This window comes from Scyliorhinus torazame, chromosome 22, assembly GCF_047496885.1.
Source record: "Scyliorhinus torazame isolate Kashiwa2021f chromosome 22, sScyTor2.1, whole genome shotgun sequence".
Classification (NCBI taxonomy): Eukaryota; Metazoa; Chordata; class Chondrichthyes; order Carcharhiniformes; family Scyliorhinidae; genus Scyliorhinus; species Scyliorhinus torazame.
Window position 1 is genome coordinate 108,710,275 of NC_092728.1, and position 21,474 is coordinate 108,731,748.

General features: G+C 49.6%; 1 protein-coding gene and 1 non-coding gene across 2 annotated transcripts in view; one reads left to right on the forward strand and one right to left on the reverse strand.

Annotated features, from left to right (window-relative positions):
• The window catches only part of adamts13 (ADAM metallopeptidase with thrombospondin type 1 motif, 13), a 124,809-nt gene that overhangs the window by 355 nt on the left and 102,980 nt on the right, over positions 1 to 21,474 (forward strand). The window contains exons 2-8 of the mRNA XM_072488911.1: positions 24 to 90; positions 4,270 to 4,544; positions 8,373 to 8,514; positions 10,746 to 10,885; positions 16,420 to 16,503; positions 19,405 to 19,529; positions 20,553 to 20,699. Coding sequence (XP_072345012.1) covers positions 24 to 90; positions 4,270 to 4,544; positions 8,373 to 8,514; positions 10,746 to 10,885; positions 16,420 to 16,503; positions 19,405 to 19,529; positions 20,553 to 20,699 — 980 coding nt within the window. The remainder of the gene's footprint in view (positions 1 to 23; positions 91 to 4,269; positions 4,545 to 8,372; positions 8,515 to 10,745; positions 10,886 to 16,419; positions 16,504 to 19,404; positions 19,530 to 20,552; positions 20,700 to 21,474) is intronic.
• On the reverse strand, positions 13,818 to 13,924 carry LOC140399506 (U6 spliceosomal RNA). Its single transcript, XR_011937706.1, has one exon. It is a non-coding gene; the product is annotated as a U6 spliceosomal RNA (small nuclear RNA).

The window sequence follows — 21,474 nt, forward strand, 5'->3', positions numbered from 1 at the left end:
GTTCTCATCCGCTTCTCCCACAGACGTTTCCAGGATTTGTCAAGGGTGCCGATGATCTGACTTATTATGGTGACTCCTCGAGGATTGGAGGTATGAATCCCCTCACTTGCTCTTCGTCCCCTAAGCGGAGCCCCTGGTGTTTACAGATGGTAAATTGGTTAATATTATACTGAAGTAGGCTCGTTTCACTGGTGTAAATAAGGACCTCAGCTGGTTTATTAAAGCTCCTTCCTGAGGAAGGAGCAGCGCCCCGAAAGCTCGTGACATCGAAACAAACCTGTTGGACTTTAACCTGGTGTTGTAAAACTTCTTACTGGGTTTATTAAAGAGCAGGACCTGCAGCAAAGCAAGAACTAGACAAATAATGAAGGCAGCAAAGACTCGCTCTTCTTTCTGCGAAAGTCCACATGGAGAATGTTCAACTGCGGAGGGAGCACAGTTAAACTGAATGCTCCTCTCACTTGGCATCAAGGGTTGGGAGGATACTGAGAGAGGAATTGGGGGGCGGTCACTGGCAGGGAGGGTCATTGAGTTTAACTCCTTTCCCTTCTGCTCAATCCAGGATGACTGACAACAACTCTGTCCTCCAGATGAGTTCACTTCATCATAAAACATGCAATGAAAGTTGGGTCAAGGTGCGAGCTCCGGCTCACTGAGAACTGCTTTCACTCCTCTCTGTAGGCACAGAGCCTCAAAATCCCATTCCAGCGACTTGAGATGATCGAGGCAGACACTCATCCTACAGAACGAAGGGAGCGATGCACTGTCAGAGGGTCAGTCCTGAGGGAGTGCCGCACTGTCAGAGGGTCAGTACTGAGGGAATGCTGCACTGTCAGAGGGTCAGTACTGAGGGAGTGCTGCACTGTCAGAGGGTCAGTACTGAGGGAATGCCGCACTGTCAGAGGGTCAGTACTGAGGGAGTGCTGCACTGACAGAGGGTCAGTACTGAGGGAGTGCTGCACTGTCAGAGGGTCAGTACTGAGGGAGTGCCGCACTGTCAGAGGGTCAGTACTGAGGGAGTGCTGCACTGCCAGAGGTTCAGTACTGAGGGAGTGCTGCACTGTCAGAGGGTCAGTACTGAGGGAGTGCTGCACTGCCAGAGGTTCAGTACTGAGGGAGTGCTGCAGTCAGAGGGTCAGTACTGAGGGAGTGCCGCACTGTCAGAGGGTCAGTCCTGAGGGAGTGCCGCACTGTCAGAGGGTCAGTACTGAGGGAGTGCTGCACTGTCAGAGGGTCAGTCCTGAGGGAGTGCCGCACTGTCAGAGGGTCAGTACTGACGGAGTGCTGCACTGTCAGAGGGTCAGTACTGAGGGAGTACTGCACTGCCAGAGGTTCAGTACTGAGGGAGTGCTGCACTGTCAGAGGGTCAGTACTGAGGGAGTGCTGCACTGCCAGAGGTTCAGTACTGAGGGAGTGCTGCACTGTCAGATGGTCAGCACTGAGGGAGTGCCGCACTGTCAGAGGGTCAGTACTGAGGGAGTGCTGCACTGTCAGAGCGTCAGTACTGAGGGAGTGCTGCACTGTCAGAGGGTTAGTACTGAGGGAGTGCTGCACTGTCAGAGGGTCAGTACTGAGGGAGTGCTGCACTCTCAGAGCGTCAGTACTGCGGGAGTGCTGCACTGTCAGAGGGTCAGTACTGAGGGAGTGCAGCACTGTCAGAGGGTCAGTACTGTGGGAGTGCTGCACTGTCAAAGGGTCAGTACTGAGGGAGTGCCGCACAGTCAGAGGGTCAGTACTAAGGGAGCGCTGCACTGTCAGAGGGTCAGTACTGAGGGAGTGCCGCACTGTCAGAGGGTCAGTACTGAGGGAGTGCCGCACTGTCAGAGGGTCAGTACTGATGGAGTGCTGCACTGTCAAAGGGTCAGTACTGAGGGAGTGCCGCACAGTCAGAGGGTCAGTACTAAGGGAGCGCTGCACTGTCAGAGGGTCAATACTGAGGGAGTGCCGCACTGTCAGAGGGTCAGTACTGAGGGAGTGCCGCACTGTCAGAGGGTCAGTACTGAGGGAGTGCCACACTGTCAGAGGGTCAGTACTGAGGGAGTGCAGCACTGTCAGAGGGTCAGTACTGAGGGAGTGCAGCAGTGTCAGAGGGTCAGTACTGAGGGAGTGCTGCACTGTCAGAGGGTCAGTACTGAGGGAGTGCCGCACTGTCAGAGGCTCAGTACTGAGGGAGTGCCGCACTGTCAGAGGGTCAGTACTGAGGGAGTGCAGCACTGTCAGAGGGTCAGTACTGAGGGAGAGCCGCACTGTCAGAGGGTCAGTACTGAGGGAGTGCCGCACTGTCAGAGGGTCAGTACTGAGGACTCAGACCGATATCAACAGTGTAGGCCCTCCCGGAATGGTGTGCGCCCGCGGATCCGAGCCGCCCGATCGCTGCCCCGGCCGCCCATGAGGCCCGCCCCCCCCGGTACACAATCTGCCCTCCCCCCACCAGGGGGGCTGCAGACTGAGTGGTTAGAACCTCGCCGTCGGGAACTCGGCCAGTTTTGCCCATAGAATCGCGGGAGCAACGATGGGCACGATTCCTGCAGAAACATCAAATCTCCGCCCCCGCGGCAAACGCGATTTCGGCTGCGGAGAATCCAGCCCCTTATTTCCTGAGCCCCACGAGGAGATGAACTGACTTCCCCAAGGGTTCATGAGGGTTATTACAGTGAGTAAGGATTTGACCCATTCGGATTTTGAACAGTGAGAGTGACTGTGAAGATTTGATCCATTGGGATTGTGTACAATGGGAGTGAATGGGAAGGGTTTGATCCATTGGGATTGTGTGCAATGGGAGTGAATGGGAAGGGTTTGATCCATTGGGATTGTGAACAATGGGAGTGAATGGGAAGGGGTTTGAACCATTAGGAATGTGTACAATGGGAGTGAATGGGAAGGGGTTTGATCCATTGGGATTGTGAACAATGGGAGTGAATGGGAAGGGGTTTGATCCATTGGGATTGTGTGCAATGGGAGTGAATGGGAAGGGTTTGATCCATTGGGATTGTGAACAATGGGAGTGAATGGGAAGGGGTTTGAACCATTAGGAATGTGTACAATGGGAGTGAATGGGAAGGGGTTTGATCCATTGGGATTGTGAACAAGGGAGTGAATGGGAAGGGGTTTAATCCATTGGGATTGTGTGCAATGGGAGTGAATGGAAAGGGGTTTGATCCATTGGGATTGTGAACAATGGGAGTGAATGGGAAGGGGATTGGATCATTGGGATTATGTACAATGGGAGTGAATGGGAAGGGGTTTGATCCATTGGGATTGTGAATAATGGGAGTGAATAGGAAGGGGTTTGATCCAATGGGATTGTGTACAATGGGAGTGAATGGAAAGCGGTTTGATCCATTGGGATTGTGTACAATGGGAGTGAATGGGAAGCGGTTTGATCCATTGGGATTGTGTACAATGGGACTGAACGGGAAGGAGTTTGATCCATTGGGATTGTGTACAATGGGAGTGAATGGGAAGGGGTTTGATCCATTGGGATTGTGTACAATGGGAGTGAATGGGAAGGGGTTTGGTCCATTGGGATTGTGCACAATGGGAGTGAATGGGAAGGGGTTTGATCCATTGGGATTGTGTACATTGGGAGTGAATGGGAAGGGGTTTGAACAATTGGGATTGTGTACAATGGGAGTGAATGGGAAGCGGTTTGATCCATTGGGATTGTGAACAATGGGAGTGAATAGGAAGGGGTTTGATCCAATGGGATTGTGTACAATGGGAGTGAATGGAAAGCGGTTTGATCCATTGGGATTGTGTACAGTGGGAGTGAATGGGAAGGGGTTTGATCCATTGAGATTGTGTACAGTGGGAGTGAATGGGAAGAGGTTTAATCCGTTTTTATTGTGTACAATGGGAGTGAATGGGAAGGGGTTTGATCCATTTTGATTGTGTACAATGGGAGTGAATGGGAAGGGGTTACATCCATTGGGATTGTGTACAATGGGAGTGAATGGGAAGTGGTTTGATCCATTGGGATTGTGTACAATGGGAGTGAATGGGAAGGGGTTACATCCATTGGGATTGTGTGCAATGGGAGTGAATGGGAAGGGGTTTGATCCATTGAGATTGTGTACAATGGGAGTGAATGGGATGGGGTTTGATCCATTGGGATTGTGTACAGTGGGAGTGAATGGGAAGGAGTTTGGAAATCAAAACCTTGATCTACTGTGTGTTTTGCTAAGCCTGAGATTGGCCTGACACATGACTACGACTGACGGCCCTATGCATTCACATGTCAGAGTTTGATTTATAATTTTTGAATTACAGAGTCAGCTCCAGCAAGCTTCCAATGTCAGTGCCGGGGTCTGTTCCAGCGGCAATCCTGTGAGGAGGAGCTGTGTACTCTGGAGACCTTGGGGAAAGTGTTTCAGCTGCGATTCTCTTCCGAGCACAAACTTGCTTCCGACTTGTCCTATGTCCAACAAGTCTTCAACTCCTCATTCAGTATCATCAGGCGATTGCCGGAGAGTTGTATTCAAAATGGGGAGTTAGTTTGGCCTCCAGGAACTCGGGCACTGACCAGCTACTGCCATGGTCACCTGGTAAGCTGCTAAAGTCGATATAAATCTTTGGATCCTCACTGTCTTCAGGTGATGTCCCGGAGGACTGGAGAATAGCCAATGTTGTTCCTCTGTTTAAGAAAGGTAGCAAGGATAATCCAGGGAACTTAAGGCCGGGGAGCCTTACTTCAGTGGTAGGGAAATTACTGGAGAGAATTCTTCGAGACAGGATCTGCTCCCATTTGGAAGCAAATGGACATATTAGTGAGAGGCAGCATGGTTTTGTGAAGGGGAGGTCGTGACTCACTAACTTGATAGAGTTTTTTGAGGAGGTCACAAAGATGATTGATGCAGGTAGGGCAGTGGATGTTGTCTATATGGACTTCAGTAAGGCCTTTGACAAGGTCCCTCATGGTAGACTAGTACAAAAGGCGAAGTCACACGGGATCAGGGGTGAGCTGGCAAGGTGGATACAGAACTGGCTAGGTCATAGAAGGCAGAGAGTAGCAATGGAAGGGTGCTTTTCTAATTGGAGGGCTGTGACCAGTGGTGTTCCGCAGGGATCAGTGCTAGGACCCTTGCTGTTTGTAGTATATATAAATGATTTGGAGGAAAATGTAACTGGTCTGATTAGTAAGTTTGCAGATGACACAAAGGTTAGTGGAATTACGGATAGCGATGAGGACTGTCAGAGGATACAGCAGGATTTAGATTGTTTGGAGACTTGGGCGGAGAGATGGCAGATGGAGTTTAATCCGGACAAATGTGAGGTAATGCATTTTGGAAGGTCTAATGCAGGTAGGGAATATACAGTGAATGATAGAACCCTCAAGAGTATTGACAGTCAGAGAGATCTAGGTGTACAGGACCACAGGTCACTGAAAGGGGCAACACAGGTGGAGAAGGTAGTCAAGAAGGCATACGGCATGCTTGCCTTCATTGGCCAGGGCATTGAGTATAAGAATTGGCAAGTCATGTTGCAGCTGTATAGAACCTTAGTTAGGCCACACTTGGAGTATAGTGTTCAATTCTGGTCGCCACACTACCAGAAGGATGTGGAAGCTTTAGAGAGGGTGCAGAAGAGATTTACCAGAATGTTACCTGGTATGGAGGGCATTAGCTATGAGGAGCGGTTGAATAAACTCGGTTTGTTCTCACTGGAACGACGGAGGTTGAGGGGCGACCTGATAGAGGTATACAAAATTATGAGGGGCATAGACAGAGTGGATAGTCAGAGGCTTTTCCCCAGGGTAGAGGGATCAATTACGAGGGGGCATAGGTTTAAGGTGAGAGGGGCAAGGTTTAGAGGAGATGTACGAGGCAAGTTTTTTTACACAGAGGGTAGTGGGTGCCTGGAACTCGCTACCGGAGGAGGTGGTGGAAGCAGGGACGATAGTGACATTTAAGGGGCTACTTGACAAATACATGAATAGGATGGGAATAGAGGGATACGAACCCAGGAAGTGTAGAAGATTGTAGTTTAGTCGGGCAGCATGGTCGACACGGGCCTGGAGGGCCGAAGGGCCTGTTCCTGTGCTGTACTTTTCTTTGTTCTTTGTAAAACCAAACCCTGTCAGTTTGTGTGCCTAAATGTCCCTATTGTGCAAACGGATAAATCAGTCCACACGTTAGTGCTTCAAATGCCAGTGAGACTGCTGCTCATTCACTCAGAACTTGGTGTGATTCATCCAGACTTGGACCATCAGAGCATTGATGTCGCACACAACCACCGACACCCAAACATTGCAAACTGCTTGAAAGAGAGCAACACTGAACTCTTAAACTGAACCAGACAATCCATGATTGTCAGCTGTGGATCAAAGAGCAGCAACAGTGGCACAGTGGTTAGCACTGCTGCCTCACAGCACCAGGGTCCCAGGTTCAATTGCAGCCTCGGGTTACTGTCTGTGTGGAGTTTGCACGTTCTCCCCGTGTCTGCGTGGGTTTCCTCCGGGTGCTCCGGTTTCCCTACTGTCCAAAGATGTGCAGGTCAGGTGGCTTAGCCATGATAAATTGCCCCTTACTTGTCGAAAGATGTGTAGGTTAGGATGAGGAGATATTGAGAGAGGGCAGGGGTGTGGACTTGAGTGGAGTGCTCTTTCAGAGGGTCAATGCAGACTTGATGGGCCAAATGGTCTCCTACTCCACTGTAGGAATTCTACGATAATGGGCAGCATTTCACCTCTGAATCAGAACGGTATAGATTCAACTCCCATTCAAAGAGTTGAGGACATGATCCAAGCTAATATTGCTGCTGCAGTACTGAGGGAGTGCCGCACTGTCAGAGGGTCAGTACTGAGGGAGTGCTGCACTGTCAGAGGGTCAGTACTGAGAGAGTGCTGCACTGTCAGAGGGTCAGTACTGAGGGAGTGCTGCACTGTCAGAGCGTCAGTACTGAGGGAGCGCCGCACTGTCAGAGGGTCAGTACTGAGGGAGAGCTGCACTGTCAGAGAGTCAGTACTGAGGGAGTGCTGCACTGTCAGAGGGTCAGTACTGAGGGAGTACTGCACTGTCAGAGGGTCAGTACTGAGGGAGTGCTGCACTGTCAGAGGGTCAGTACTGAGGGAGTGCTGTACTGTCAGAGGGTCAGTACTGAGGGAGTGCTGCACTTTCAGAGGGTCAGTACTGAGGGAGTGCTGCACTGTCAGAGGGTCAGTACTGAGGGAGTGCCGCACTGTCAGAGGGTCAGTACTGAGGGAGTGCTGCACTGTCAGAGGGTCAGTACTGAGGGAGTGCTGCACTGTCAGAGGGTCAGTACTGAGGGAGTGCCGCACTGTCAGAGGGTCAGTACTGAGGGAGTGCCGCACTGTCAGAGGGTCAGTACTGAGGGAGTGCTGCACTGTCAGAGGGTCAGTACTGAGGGAGTGCCGCACTGTCAGAGGGTCAGTACTGAGGGAGTGCTGCACTGTCAGAGAGTGAGTACTGAGAGAGTGCCGCACTGTCAGAGGGTCAGTACTGAGGCAGTGCTGCACTGTCAGAGGGTCAGTACTGAGGGAGTGCTGCACTGTCAGAGGGTCAGTACTGAGGGAGTGCCGCACTGTCAGAGGGTCAGTACTGAGGGAGTGCCGCACTGTCAGAGGGTCAGTACTGAGGGAGTGCTGCACTGTCAGAGGGTCAGTACTGAGGGAGTGCTGCACTGTCAGAGGGTCAGTACTGAGGGAGTGCCGCACTGTCAGAGGGTCAGTACTGAGGGAGTGCTGCACTGTCAGAGGGTCAGTACTGAGGGAGTGCTGCACTGTCAGAGGTTCAGTACAGGGAGTGCTGCACTGTCAGAGGGTCAGTACTGAGGGAGTGCTGTACTGTCAGAGGGTCAGTACTGAGGGAGTGCTGCACTGTCAGAGGGTCAGTACTGAGGGAGTGCTGCACTGTCAGAGGGTCAGTACTGAGGGAGTGCTGCACTGTCAGAGGGTCAGTACTGAGGGAGTGCTGCACTGTCAGAGGTTCAGTACAGGGAGTGCTGCACTGTCAGAGGGTCAGTACTGAGGGAGTGCTGTACTGTCAGAGGGTCAGTACTGAGGGAGTGCTGCACTGTCAGAGGTTCAGTACAGGGAGTGCTGCACTGTCAGAGGGTCAGTACTGAGGGAGCGCTGCACTGTTTTTGTCCAATTTCGGATGCAACATTAGATGAAGTCTCTGTCTGCCCTCTCAGGTGAATCTAAAATATCCACCAGCGCTCTGTTCTGACGAAGAGAAGGGAGTACTCCCCAGTCCCCTGGGCTGATATTTGTTCCTCAGTCAACACCATTGTCTGGGATATTGTGATGTGCATGCGCTAGCTGTGAAATACTTCTGGATCTTCTCCAAAGACACAAATCAGTGTAATTTATTTTGGAAGCTAATATTCTAATATCGGCCCTCCTCGCCCTGTAGCACGCACTGATATTTACAAAGGAAAAGAAGATTTACATTCATGCAAAGAATGTGAAAGCAGCTTTAAGTGGAGAGGATTTTGTGCCACTTGTAGTTTTCCATTCTCCTCTCCATGACAATGGCCAGCGTGCTGCCAACTACGGTAAGACATTAAAACATTACCTTTCTGCTCAACAATATCGGCCGGGCTTTCCATTCCCGGCAATGGTGGCAGCTGACCTTTGGCTGCACTCCAGATCTTCCCGGCCCACAAGCAGTGATACCTGCCTCTGGCAGCAGTGCATAGCGCTGGTTGTAGTAAAGTAGTCAGTCTCACTCAACAGGCAGATCCGTCACCTCTTGAGTCAGAACATTGTGGGTTTGAGTCGTTTCCAGATACTCAAGCAGCTAACCCAGTCTGAAACTCTCAGTTTAGCACTGAGGGAGTGCCGCACTGTCAGAGGGTCAGTACTGAGGGAGTGCCGCACTGTCAGAGGGTCAGTACTGAGGGAGTGCTACACTGTCAGAGGGTCAGTACTGAGGGAGTGCTGCACTGTCAGAGGGTTAGTACTGAGGGATTGCTACACTGACAGACGGTCAGTACTGAGGGAGTGTCGCACTGAGGGAGCGCCGCACTGTCAGAGGGTCAGTACTGAGGGAGAGCTGCACTGTCAGAGAGTCAGTACTGAGGGAGTGCCGCACTGTCAGAGGGTCAGTACTGAGGGAGTGCTGCACTGTCAGAGGGTCAGTACTGAGGGAGTGCTGCACTGTCAGAGGGTCAGTACTGAGGGAGTGCCGCACTGTCAGAGGGTCAGTACTGAGGGAGTGCTGCACTGTCAGAGGGTCAGTACTGAGGGAGTGCTGCACTGTCAGAGGTTCAGTACAGGGAGTGCTGCACTGTCAGAGGGTCAGTACTGAGGGAATGCTGCACTGTCAGAGGGTCAGCACTGAGGGAGTGCTGCACTGCCAGATGGTCAGTACTGAGGGATTGCTGCACTGTCAGAGGGTCAGTGCTGAGGGAGTGCCGCACTGTCAGAGGGTCAGTACTGAGGGAGTGCCGCACTGTCAGAGGGTCAGTACTGAGGGAGTGGCACTGTCAGAGGGTCAGTACTGAGGGTGTGCTGCACTGTCAGAGGGTCAGTACTGAAGGAGTGCCGCACTGTCAGAGGGTCAGTACTGAGGGAGTGCCGCACTGTCAGAGGGTCAGTACTGAGGGAGTGCCGCACTGTCAGAGGGTCGGTACTGAGGGAGTGCTGCACTGTCAGAGGGTCAGTACTGAGGGAGTGCTGCACTGTCAGAGGGTCAGTACTGAGGGAGTGCCACACTGTCAGAGGGTCAGTACTGAACGAGTGCTGCACTGTCAGAGGGTCAGTACTGAGGGAATACTGCACTGTCAGAGGGTCAGTACTGAGGGAGTGCCGCACTGTCAGAGGGTCAGTACTGAGTGAGTGCCGCACTGTCAGAGGGTCAGTACTGTGGGAGTGCCGCACTGTCAGAGGGTCAGTACTGAGGGAGTGCCGCACTGTCAGAGGGTCAGTACTGAGGGAGTGCCGCACTGTCAGAGGGTCAGTAATGCGGGTCAATTTAATCTCTGCAGCAACAACACTAAACGGGTGATGTGGTTATTATTGCATTGCTGGGTGTGGAATCTTGCTGTGTACAAACTGGCTGCCACATTTCCTGCATTATGACAGTGACTACACTTCAAATGTACCTCATTGGCTGTAGATTGTGTGAGAATTTGAAATGCGCTATGTAAATACAATTTTTCATTTCCAAAAATAGAGATCTTTGCCTGGTTGGATCAGTGGAATAAATTGAGTTTAATGTTCTTTCTTCCAACTCTTCAAAGTGCCTCAGGGTCTCAGCCAGATGCTCATTCATGGGCTATTTGACTGCGGAGAGAATCGTATCTGAGCCCCATCCTGTCTAGCGTCTGCAGATGCACAATCAAAATGAAAATCACATCAAGATTTTGCAATGATCTGATCAAAGGAATCTAAAACAAAACCGGGATTAATCGCTTAAATATGAAGAAACTGCTCCCTCTGAACGGGAATCCAGAATCATTGGATGTAACCTTAAAATTTGGACTTGACCACTTGGGAAACATTTCTTCACACGAAGGATAGTGGAATTCTGGAGCTCACTGCCCCAACAGGCGGTGGATTCTGGGAACAATCAGGACTGAAGTTGATAAATTTTCTTTTTCTGAGCTTGTCAAGGGATCAGTCATGTTCTCAGTGAACTGTCAAAACATCTCAAGAGTCGAGTGGCTTCTTCCTGTGTTAACTCAATTTGCCTTTTGCCAAACTTATTGCATTGTCCATCTCATTACCCGCCCACCCACAGCAGACCAGCTCCTGAATACCCTGTTGTACTTGAACATTGCAGGTCGACCCAGGAATTCTCTGGTGGTAAGACGGTCAGTGAAGGAAGCAAAACATCTGGAGCTGCTGGTTGTGGTGATGCCTGATGTGTCCAACTTTCACAAACAGGACACGGAGCGTTACATCCTCACCAACCTGAACATTGTGAGTGTCTTTGGGGTGCCTTGTTAGAGGCTAACAGCTGAACTCTGGTGGGGGGCTCAGTCTGAAATAACTCATTCCTCTGTGCAGCTACCATGCATACACCTTGGTCGTTTTGCATCCAGCAATAGCTCTGATCCTAAATGTGGACCTCCTGTGGTTCTGGAGAGTGTGGTCATACCTCATAGCTTGACCCGGCACCTGTCACTTTCAACTCTGGGGTCTCTGAGCCATGCGGCTACCCAGGTAAGTGGGTGCTGCACTGGGACCTCCTGCTCCCCAGTGGTGGGTCCTCCTCTAAGATGGTGACCTGCCCAAACAGCCCAGAGGCATGTGTGAGCAGCTGGTGAAAGCTCCATTCTTTCTCTGTTGCAGGTATAAGGACACCACTCTTCATAATTATTGTGTTTCTCTGAGAGATTTTTATTGAACTTTCATTGACACCTATTTAAGGTGTCTGCCTCCAGAGGCACACATGTCATGGTCACATGATTACAGAAAGCCTGAGGTGTCAATCAGACTGGTTACATTTCAAAACTCAAACATCCCCTTTTCATATTGAACTAAAGATACAAACATTCCCCTTTTCCTAGAAAAAAAGGAATTTTGCATTCAAGATCTTGTTACCCACTGTTCTCATTCATTAATGACTGTTTGGTCGATTAGGCAGTCTCTGCACATGCATTGAACACATAAACTCTGAATTGTGCAGGTTTTAAGAACATAAGAACTAGGAGCAGGAGTAGGCCATCTGGCCCCTCGAGCCTGCTCCACCATTCAATGAGATCATGGCTGATCTTTTGTGGACTCAGCTCCACTTTCCGGCCCGAACACCATAACCCTTAATCCCTTTATTCTTCAAAAAACTATCTAGCTTTATCTTTAAAACATTTAATGAAGGAGCCTCAACTGCTTCACTGGGCAAGGAATTCCATAGATTCACAACCCTTTGGGTGAAGAAGTTCCTCCTAAACTCAGTCCTAAATCTACTTCCCCTTATTTTGAGGCTATGCCCCCTAGTTCTGCTTTCACCCGCCAGTGGAAACAACCTGCCCGCATCTATCCTATCTATTCCCTTCATGATTTTATATGTTTCTATAAGATCCCACCGCATCCTTCTAAATTCCAATGATTTTAAGTCTAAATTCTAAGTCCCAGTCTACTCAACCTCTCCTCGTAATCCAACCCCCTCAACTCTGGGATTAACCAAGTGAATCTCCTCTACACGCCCTCCAGCGCCAGTACGTCCTTTCTCAGGTAAGGAGACCAAAACTGAACACAATACTCCAGGTGTACAAAATTATGAGGGGCATAGACAGAGTGGATAGTCAGAGGCTTTTCCCCAGTGTAGAGGGGTCAATTACTAGGGGGCATAGGTTTAAGGTGCGAAGGGCAAGGTTTAGAGTAGATGTACGAGGCAGGTTTTTTTACAAGAGGGTAGTGGGTGCCTGGAACTCGCTGCCGGAGGTGGTGGTGGAAGCAGGGACGATAGTGACATTTAAGGGGCATCTTGACAAATACATGAAAAAGATGGGAATAGAGGGATATGGACCCAGGAAGTGTAGAAGATTGTAGTTTAGTCGGGCAGGAGGGTCGGCACGGGCTTGGAGGGCCAAAGGACCTGTTCCTGTGCTGTACTTTTCTTTGTTCTTTGTTCTTTGTTGTGTGGCCTCACTAACACCTTATACAATTGCAGCATGACCTCCCTAGTCTTAAACTCCATCCCACTAGCAATGAAGGACAAAACTCCATTTACCTTCTTAATCACCTGTTGCACCTGTAAACCAACTTTTTGCGACTCATGCACTAGCACACCCAGGTCTCTCTGCACAGCAGCATGTTTTAATATTTTATCATTTAAATAATAATCCCTTTTGCTGTTATTCCTACCAAAATCGATAACCTCACATTTATCAACATTGTATTCCATTTTGTCTGGGTGATGTTCTTTGTCCAGAGTGTCGTTCCTGTGGCACCTGTTGCCGTGGTGACTGTTGTTGTTCCATTGCGGTTGCTGGGGACTCGTGGACCTGTGGGATTGATGGTAGTTTTGTACTCTGCGCAGCTGGTGAGATCTCTGACCGTCCGGTGCTGTGAATGAGCAGTTTCGCTAACTGAGCATAAATCCTCCCCCTTTGTGTTGTCAACTGTGGAATTTGGGGTCTTTCTTTCCTCCAGATATCTTTGTGTTGTACCTGAAGGTTGTTTAGTCAGATTTAGCACAGCTTGGTTCATTGAAGACTTTGGTTCACCATGTGGTTTCAAAGGTATAAACCCAGCTGGAATCTTGTCCTTCAACTCTTCCAGTTAGCACAGGGCTAAAGAGTTGGCTTTTAAAGCAGGCCAGCAGCACAGTTCACTTCCCATACCAGCCTCCCCGAACAGGCGCCGGAATGTGGCGACTAGGGGCTTTTCACAGTCATTTCATTTGAAGCCTACTTGTGACAATAAGCGATTTTCATTAATGTGAACATTTTCCTGTCGAATATTTACCTTTGGCTCGGGGATTTAATTGCATTGATGTGGTCAGCAACCAACTTATGGTTTACTTGAACATTATTACTCTCGCTTTGGGACCTTCTGTCTCCCTCTCTCTGGGCTCTTCTGTCTTCCCCTCTCTGGGGTCTTTTGTTTCCCTCTCTATGGGGTCTTCTGTCTCCCTCTCTATGGGCTCTTCTGTCTTCCTCTCTCTGGGGTCATCTGTCTTCCCCTCTCTGGAGTTTTTGTTTCCCTTCTTCTGGGGTCTTTTGTTGCTTTTTCTCTGTTGACACATTCAGCTTACCAGTCCAAGCTTCAGCTGAAATGAGTGTCCGCTGTGTCCCAACTCTGAAGTGGAACTCCAGATTTTCCTTCTTGCCATCGCATTAGGCTGTCGAACTAACTTGTCCTTTCATATAGCTTCAATCTTACTTTTTTTCCTTTTTTTCTTTTTTCTTTTAATATGGAACGCTTCACGAATTTGCGTGTCATCCTTGCACAGGGGCCATGCTAATCTTCTCTGTATCGTTCCAATTTTAGTATATGTGCTACAGATGCGAGCACATTTCAATCTTACTTTTGAGGGCTTTGCTTTAGGATCGCCAAGTTGAGCCGCTTCACACAGATCAGTGAAGGTCATTATGTTGCACCTGTGTCTACCTGACACTTCTTGTTCAATTGATACTCTCCCTCTGTGGTCAGCACTGTAACAGACACAAGCCATTTGTTTCCAAAGGACTTGCCTAAACCAACCGGTTGTATTGTGTAAACTTCTTCATCAGACTTGCCAGCTGATATCTCACCATTGACCATCGGTAAAGGCCATGATTTGCTTTATTTATGGTCAAACACTTGTGTGCAAAATGATTCAGCTTCTTGCAGTTAAAGCACAACTTTCCCCATACTGGACAATCCTTCTTTTCCCGTGCCTGCTGCGCTCCACGGTATCTGTAACCTGCCCTTTGCAATTGCTCAGCTCTTTCTGTCCCTTAGTGTCCCTCAACCTAATGTGTATGCTGGTCCGCTCCCCCATACACCTGCTCTGACTGATGGTTCACAACTTCTGCATTTCAATACACGTCTGTCACTTTCTTCAACATAAGTTTCTCATCTTTAGTAGGCTCACTCTCACTGTGGGGTCTCTCACTCCTCGGACCAATCTATCTTCAGCCAGATCATCCACTAGCTGTCCAAATTCATATGATTCTGCCAGTTGCGTTACTGCATGTACCGTTCAGTGGTCTCATCGTTACTCTGAACCGTAATGCTGAATACATATTGTTCCTATGTAAACATTCACTTGAAGTTCAAAATATGCGTTTAGAGCTTTCAAAATCTCTGTCGTCTTTTTTCTTTCTCATAGAATCCACAGAATCCCTACAGTGCAGAAAGAGGCCATTCGGCCCATCGAGTCTGCACCGAGCCTCCGAAAGAGCACCTTACCTAGGCCCACACCCCTGCCCTATCCCTGTAATCCAGTAACCTCTAACACTAAGGGGCAATTCAGCAAGGCCAATCCACCTAACCTGCACATCTTTGGACTGTGGAAGGAAACCGGAGCACCCGGAGGAAACTCAACGCAGATACGGAGAGGCGTGCAAACTTGCAAACTTCACACAGGCAGTCACCCACGGCCGGAATCGAACCCGGGTCCCTGGTGACGGGAGGCAGCAGTGCTAACCACTGTGCCGCCATGCCACCCATCTCTTAGATTTAGGTTGGTAAAAGTAAGTAAAGTCGCCATAGTCCCAGATGACCATAGGCTGCTTTCCCCTTTGAGGGAGAGAGCTGACTAGTGATGGTTTAACCTGAGGGTCACCACACCTCAGGCGAGGGGCAAGGTTGAGAAGACGGGGCCTTCATGAATAACCTCAGTCGGTACGGGGATTGAACCCGCTGTTGTTGGCAAGCTGTCCAACCAACTGCGCTAAAGGTTGGATACACTTTGTAGTAGTTCACCCCCCACAGTGTACAAAGTGTAGCTACTTTAATCATTACACGCTTCTTAATTAAGTCTGTTGCAAACTCATACTTTTGCCACTATAGTTGGAAAATCTCCAGTTATGCCTTGCGCCATTTTTCAACTGAAGACGCAATTGGAAAATTTACTGCAGCCATTACTACTCACCCAGTAATTTACATAGAGCCTTTGTCTGTCTTTTCCATTTCTTGGAAACCAGCAATTTCACTTGCAGCCTCTGTGTGATTTTCTTTGGTCCTTTTTCCCACAACCAGTAATTTCACTTGCAGCCTGTGTAAGCTGTTATTTTGTCCATTGTAACCTTGCAGCATTTGTCTGTTGTCCTTTGTTCTTTTCAGCAGCTGCTTGCAGATTTTGAATTTGTGTTCTCAGTGTCATCTCTGCCCTTTTTGCAGGTTTAAGAAACCAATTTTTTTGCCACTCTCTGACACCAAGTATAAGCTCAGCAGTTTTGATTAGTGTTTCTCCAAGAGGCTTTTATTGAACTGGTCTTAAGATTCTGCCCATATGGTCACATGCGGAGAGGCTGAATAGACTCGGACTATTTTGATTAGAAAGGCAGAGGTTGAGGGGTGGCCAAATAGACGTCTACAAGATTATGAGGGGCATGGATAGAGTGGATGGGCAGACACTCTTTCCCAGGGTGGAGGGGGTCAGTCACCAGGGGGCAGAGGTTTAAGGTCCGTGGGGAAAAGTTTGGAGGAGATGTGCGAGGCAGGTTTTTTTACACAGAGGGTGGTGAGTTCCTGGAACACGTTGCCAGGGGAGGTTGTGGAAGCAGATACGTTAACGGCGTTCAAAAGGCATCTTGACAAACACATGGATAGGATGGGTATAGAGGGATACGACACAAGGAAGTGCTGAGGGCCAATGGTGGTATCATGACTGGCACAGGCCTGGAGGGCCGAAGGGCCTGTTGCTGTGCTGTACTGATCGTTGTTCTTTATTCTTTGACTACAAAAAGCCTGAGGCGTCAGTCAGACTGGTTACATTTCAAAACCCAAACTCTGTACGCCCCACCTGACTGGTGATGGATTTTACCTCTAACTGGTCACTCATGTTCTTCTGTTTCCCACAGGCTGCTGAGCTACTGCGAGATGCCTCCCTGGGCTCCCAGGTACGGGTGCACCTAACGAAGATGGTCATCTTGAATCAGCCCGTGGTATGAGCCTTGTTCCGTGGAGCTCCCGATCAACTCCACCAACAGCAACTTGCTTTTAAATGGCGTCTTTAACATATGTTAATTGTTTAGTAACAATGTTCAAACTTGCTTCACAGGAGCAATTATCAAACAGAACTTTATATTGAGCCACATGTGGAGATATTACAGCAGATGCCCCAAACCTTGGTTACATTTTTAAAGAGCATCTTAAAGCAATAGAAAGAGTCAGAGAGGTTTAGGGGGGGATTCCGGAGTTTAAGACAAAGACAGGTGAAGGAGTGTCTGCCAGTGGTGAGTGATTAAAATCAGAAATGCTCAAGGGACCAGAATTGGAGGAACGCAGAGATCTTGAGGATTGTAAGTCTGGACTAGATTACAGAGATAAGAGGAAGAGAGGCTATGGATGGATTTGAAACAAGGATGAGACTAAGGAAGGGACACGACTCTCTCGTCGCCTTTGTTCTCGGATAGAACTGGTGTTCCCAGGGATGGGCAGTAGCATGGGGCGGCACGTTGGCGCAGTGGTTAGCATTGCTGCCTCACGGCGCTGAGGACCCGGGTTCGATCCTGTCTCTGGGTCACTGTCCATGTGGAGTTTTGCACGTTCTCTCCGTGTCTGCGTGAGTCTCGCCCCCACAACCCAAAGATGTGCAGGCTAGGTGGATTGGCCGCGCTAAATTGCCCCTTAATTGGAAAAAAGAATTGGGTACTCTAAATTTATTAAACAAAAGAAGGGAGGGAGGCAGAAGAGGAGAAATTATAGGCCGGTTAGCCTGACTTCGGCCATTGGTAAGATTTTAGAGTCCAATATTAAAGAGTTGGGTGCTCTAAATTTATTTTAAAAAAGAACTCACTCCCTCAGTGCCTCCATCGGGTTTCTCCGTCCCGCTGCAGCAGATTTCTGGCTCAGCACGCCGGCGGGATGCTCCGTTTTGCCGGCTGGTCAATGGGGTTTCTCATTGTGGGGCAGCCCCACGCCGTCTAGAAACCCGCGTGCTGCCGGTAAAATGGAGCACCCGCCGGCGGAAAATCCAGCCCTTCGTGGTGGCAATTTGGTGGGAGGGTAGAGACGAGGCAAACCTCCCAAAAGAAGTGTCATGCCTCGGTGAAAGGCAATAGGCGACCTAGTATTTGTAAGGAACTTTGCAGCTGGTCCATTGTGGATACCTGGGAAAATTGAGACCAAGTCTGGTCCTGTCTCATACCTGGTGAACGTACAAGGGAAACGACTGCGGAAGCAGGTAGACCATATCAGGAACAGAGACTGCAACCCCAATGATGGAACAGTTGGACCCAGTCGACATTACCAACGACCTTTCAGTGGATCCTGAAGCAAAGAACTGGGTGGTTCAGAAGAGTTCTCTCTCAATACCCCTGAGGGAACTGGAGAGGGGGGGGGGGGGCGCCCTGAGGCACCTGCCGAGACCTGGAGGCAACCTCTGCTGATTGAGAACGCCAAACTGCGAGTGCATCCTCAGTCCACTCCTCTACATTGCTGAGATCGGGACAACCGGTGCTCAGCAGGAGAACAGGATGAACAGTTTCCACCCTCGCTCAAAAGTATTCTCAGCATCACTTGGCAGGACGAGGTCACCAACTCAGAGGCCCTGAGGGGATCAGGGGTTATGGGGAGAAGGCAGGAGAATAGGGATGAGAGAAATATCAGCCATGATTGAATGGCGGAGCAGACTTGATGGGCCGAGTGGCCTAATTCTGCTCCTATGTCTCATGGTCTTATGGCCCTGGGACCTGCTAATTCTCATCAGCATACACTTATTGCTCAGCCAATGACATCTGTGCAGTTTCCGCCAAGTTCAGCAGATGGATGATGGCTGTATACCCAAGTACCTTCTGCCCGGTGAACTGGCCACTGAATCCTGACTTACTGGCCATTCACCCAACCAGTACAAGGACACCTTCAAGTGGGATCCGAAGATATGGATCCTGACACTGGGAGGGAGTTGCTGAAGGCCGTGACCTCTGGCGACTGATTGTTTGGAAGAAGTGAGCAGACATGAAAAGCTCAGCTGGCCAAGAAAAGGCCCAGAGAAATACTGCACCTTCTCAGCTACTGCATTCCTCTACCCAGACTGTCAGGTCAGAGTGGGGCCCCTGAATCAATCACTGCGTAAATTAGCAATACCCAAAATTGGATTAAAATCCTTCCCAAGCGGCTTCATACTCCGTTCAGGGCTGCCTCTGCAAAGGCACCTGAGGATTTTAGTACATTTACTCCCCAATTCATTGAGGAATTAAACTGCTTAAACTCTGAGCTGCCAAAGTGTGTGGTTTTTCAGACTCCCTAAATAATCGTCGAAGGGCTGGACACCACGATGAAAGGGATAAAGATCTGAAGCAGTACTTTGGGGTTTTGCAAGTCTATAGACTATCAGAGAAAAGGAAGACTCAAAGAGGTGAGGGGCTGGTTTAGCACAGTGGGCTAACCAGCTGGCTTGTAATGCAGACCAAGGCCAGCAGCGCGGGTTCCATTCCCGTACCAGCCTCCCCCGAACAGGCGCCGGAATGTGGCGACTCGGGGCTTTTCACAGTAACTTCGTTGCAGCCGACTTGTGACAATAAGCGATTATTATTATCGTTCCTTGCTTTGAGATTCTGGAAAATGAAAGTCGGAGACAGGTCGATAGATCTTGATTTCTGCAGACTAAGGACGCATGGAGGAGGAGGGAAAGTGTGCAGGACAGGCGATGTGGAACTCCGGGGAAACTAGGAAACTTTACCATGAAATCTCTCTCTGTCCATAGAATCTCTCTGTTTTCCTCAGGGAATGGTTACTATTGTAATATTGACCAATTAGAGAGTGGCAGAGAGAGACTTGAGGTGTGAATGGGGTCAGTTCTCAGAAAGTGCCTACTTGTAGTCAACCGTTCCCTCTCTTCACAGCATGGACTGGCGATCACCAGAAATCTCACCTCATCGCTCATCGACCTGTGCAGATGGAGCCAAACGATTAACCCGAAGAATGATTCTGACCCACTCCATGCTGACCTGGTTCTCTATGTGACCAGGTACTGAACAAGTCACTGTGTTAGTGTTCTGAATACTGCCTAATGGTGCACTTTGGGAGTGTGACCTTCAGTTACTGGTTTCTGGCATCTTATTAGTGGTACATTTATTTTACGTGCGTATTAGGATCGATTTTAACTGGTCAAAATCAGCATTAACTTGGTGGTAACCATTTTTGGCAGTGGACGGGAGGAGTTGGAGACTGGGGGGGCGGGGTACAACTCTTGGGTATCATGTACGGTACTCTTTCAGAGGTTGGAGGGCGTTGAGTGTAGGGGGGGAGTGGACTCTATAGGTCAATGGTGACCATGGGCGGTCCCGGACTCCTTTTTCTTTTTCTCCTTTGTTTTTTGTTGCCACCGTGGGAGGGTTTGTTTTATTGGATGCATATATTGACAGGTGGGCCGTTGTTTGGGGTGGTGGGAGGATGGGATCGTTGGTATTGTTGGGGGGATTGATTTTGTATTTGTTACCGTTTACTGTTTGTGGGGGGGGGGGGTGTAAATTTTGAAGGAAAATGTGAAAATGGAGAATAAAAACATTTTTTTATAAACGTGGTGGTAACAGCTTCAAAATGAGGGTGCGCAAATGCACCATCCAATGGCGTGGGCATTCGCGTGCTGCCACCTACAGAGGTTTTCCCACTGGCCAAAGTACTGACCTGATCAGGCAGTACCCTTTTCAATTGTGAATCAGGGAACTGACATACGTAAGACCCCAGTAAGACAGCTCTTTCCCTACCTGTGTCAACCATTAAGGCATTAAATACTACACAAGGGATTGGGTTAGGGATAAGTTTGAACAGGGCTTAATTGGGTCAGGAATTACAGTTCAATTGGAATTGCAGATAAGTTGGGGTTGGACGGTGCGACGTTGGGTGGAGCTGTGGCTGGATTGGAATCGAGTTGAGGTTGGGTTGTAGCTGGTTGGAGTTAGGATTGGGGTTGTAGTTGGGTTTAGGGTTGGGACGGTTACTCTGACACAGGCACAAGTTCATATTCCCCCCCATTTCTTGTCTTTTCGAGATTTGACCTGGAATCTGACAACGGGAACAAGATGGTTCGTGGTGTGACCCAGCTGGGTGGATTGTGCACTCAGTCCTGGAGCTGTGTGATAACTGAGGACACAGGGTTCTATCTCGGCATCACCATGGCTCATGAGATTGGACACAGGTGGGTACGGGACAGACTCATCAATAACAACAGAGCAAAACCATCTTTATCTATTCAAGGAGCCCACAAGGGGATTTAAGAGTTTTGGATTCTGTGATGTGAAATGTTTTCTTTTGGAAGACTGAATCTATGGGCTGAGGGTGAGGTTATATAGGGATGGAAAGAGATGGGAAGGCTATTGGAGTAAAGGCGATAGGGAGTAGTGTCAGGGAGTTAGGAATACTGTAGAGGAGAGATTGAGGGATGGAGACACTGTGGGGGAGTGAGGTAGAGATGGAGGCACTGGGATAATGAGTGAGGGATGGGGGCATTGGGGGAGTGAGTGAGGGATGGACTCACTGGGGGAGTGAGTGATAGATGGAGGCTCTGGGGGAGTGTGGGATGGAGGCATTGGGATAGTGAGTGAGGGATGGGGGCATTGGGGGAGTGAGTGAGGGATGGAGGCACTGGGGAAGTGAGTGAGGGATGGAGGCTCTGCGATAGTGAGTGGGAGATGGAGGCACTGGGGGAGTGAATGAGGGATGAACGCACTGGGGGAGTGAGTGAGAGATGGAGGCTCTGGGGGAGTGAGTGAAGGATGGAGGCTCTGGGGGAGTGAGTGAGGGATGGAGGCTCTGGGGGAGTGAGTGAGGGATGGAGGCTCTGGGGGAGTGAGTGAGGGATGGAGGCTCTGGGGGAGTGAGTGAGGGAAGGAGGCACTGGGAGAGAGAGTGAGAGATGGAGGCTCTGGGGGAGTGAGTGAGGGATGGAGGCTCTGGGGGAGTGAGTGAGAGAT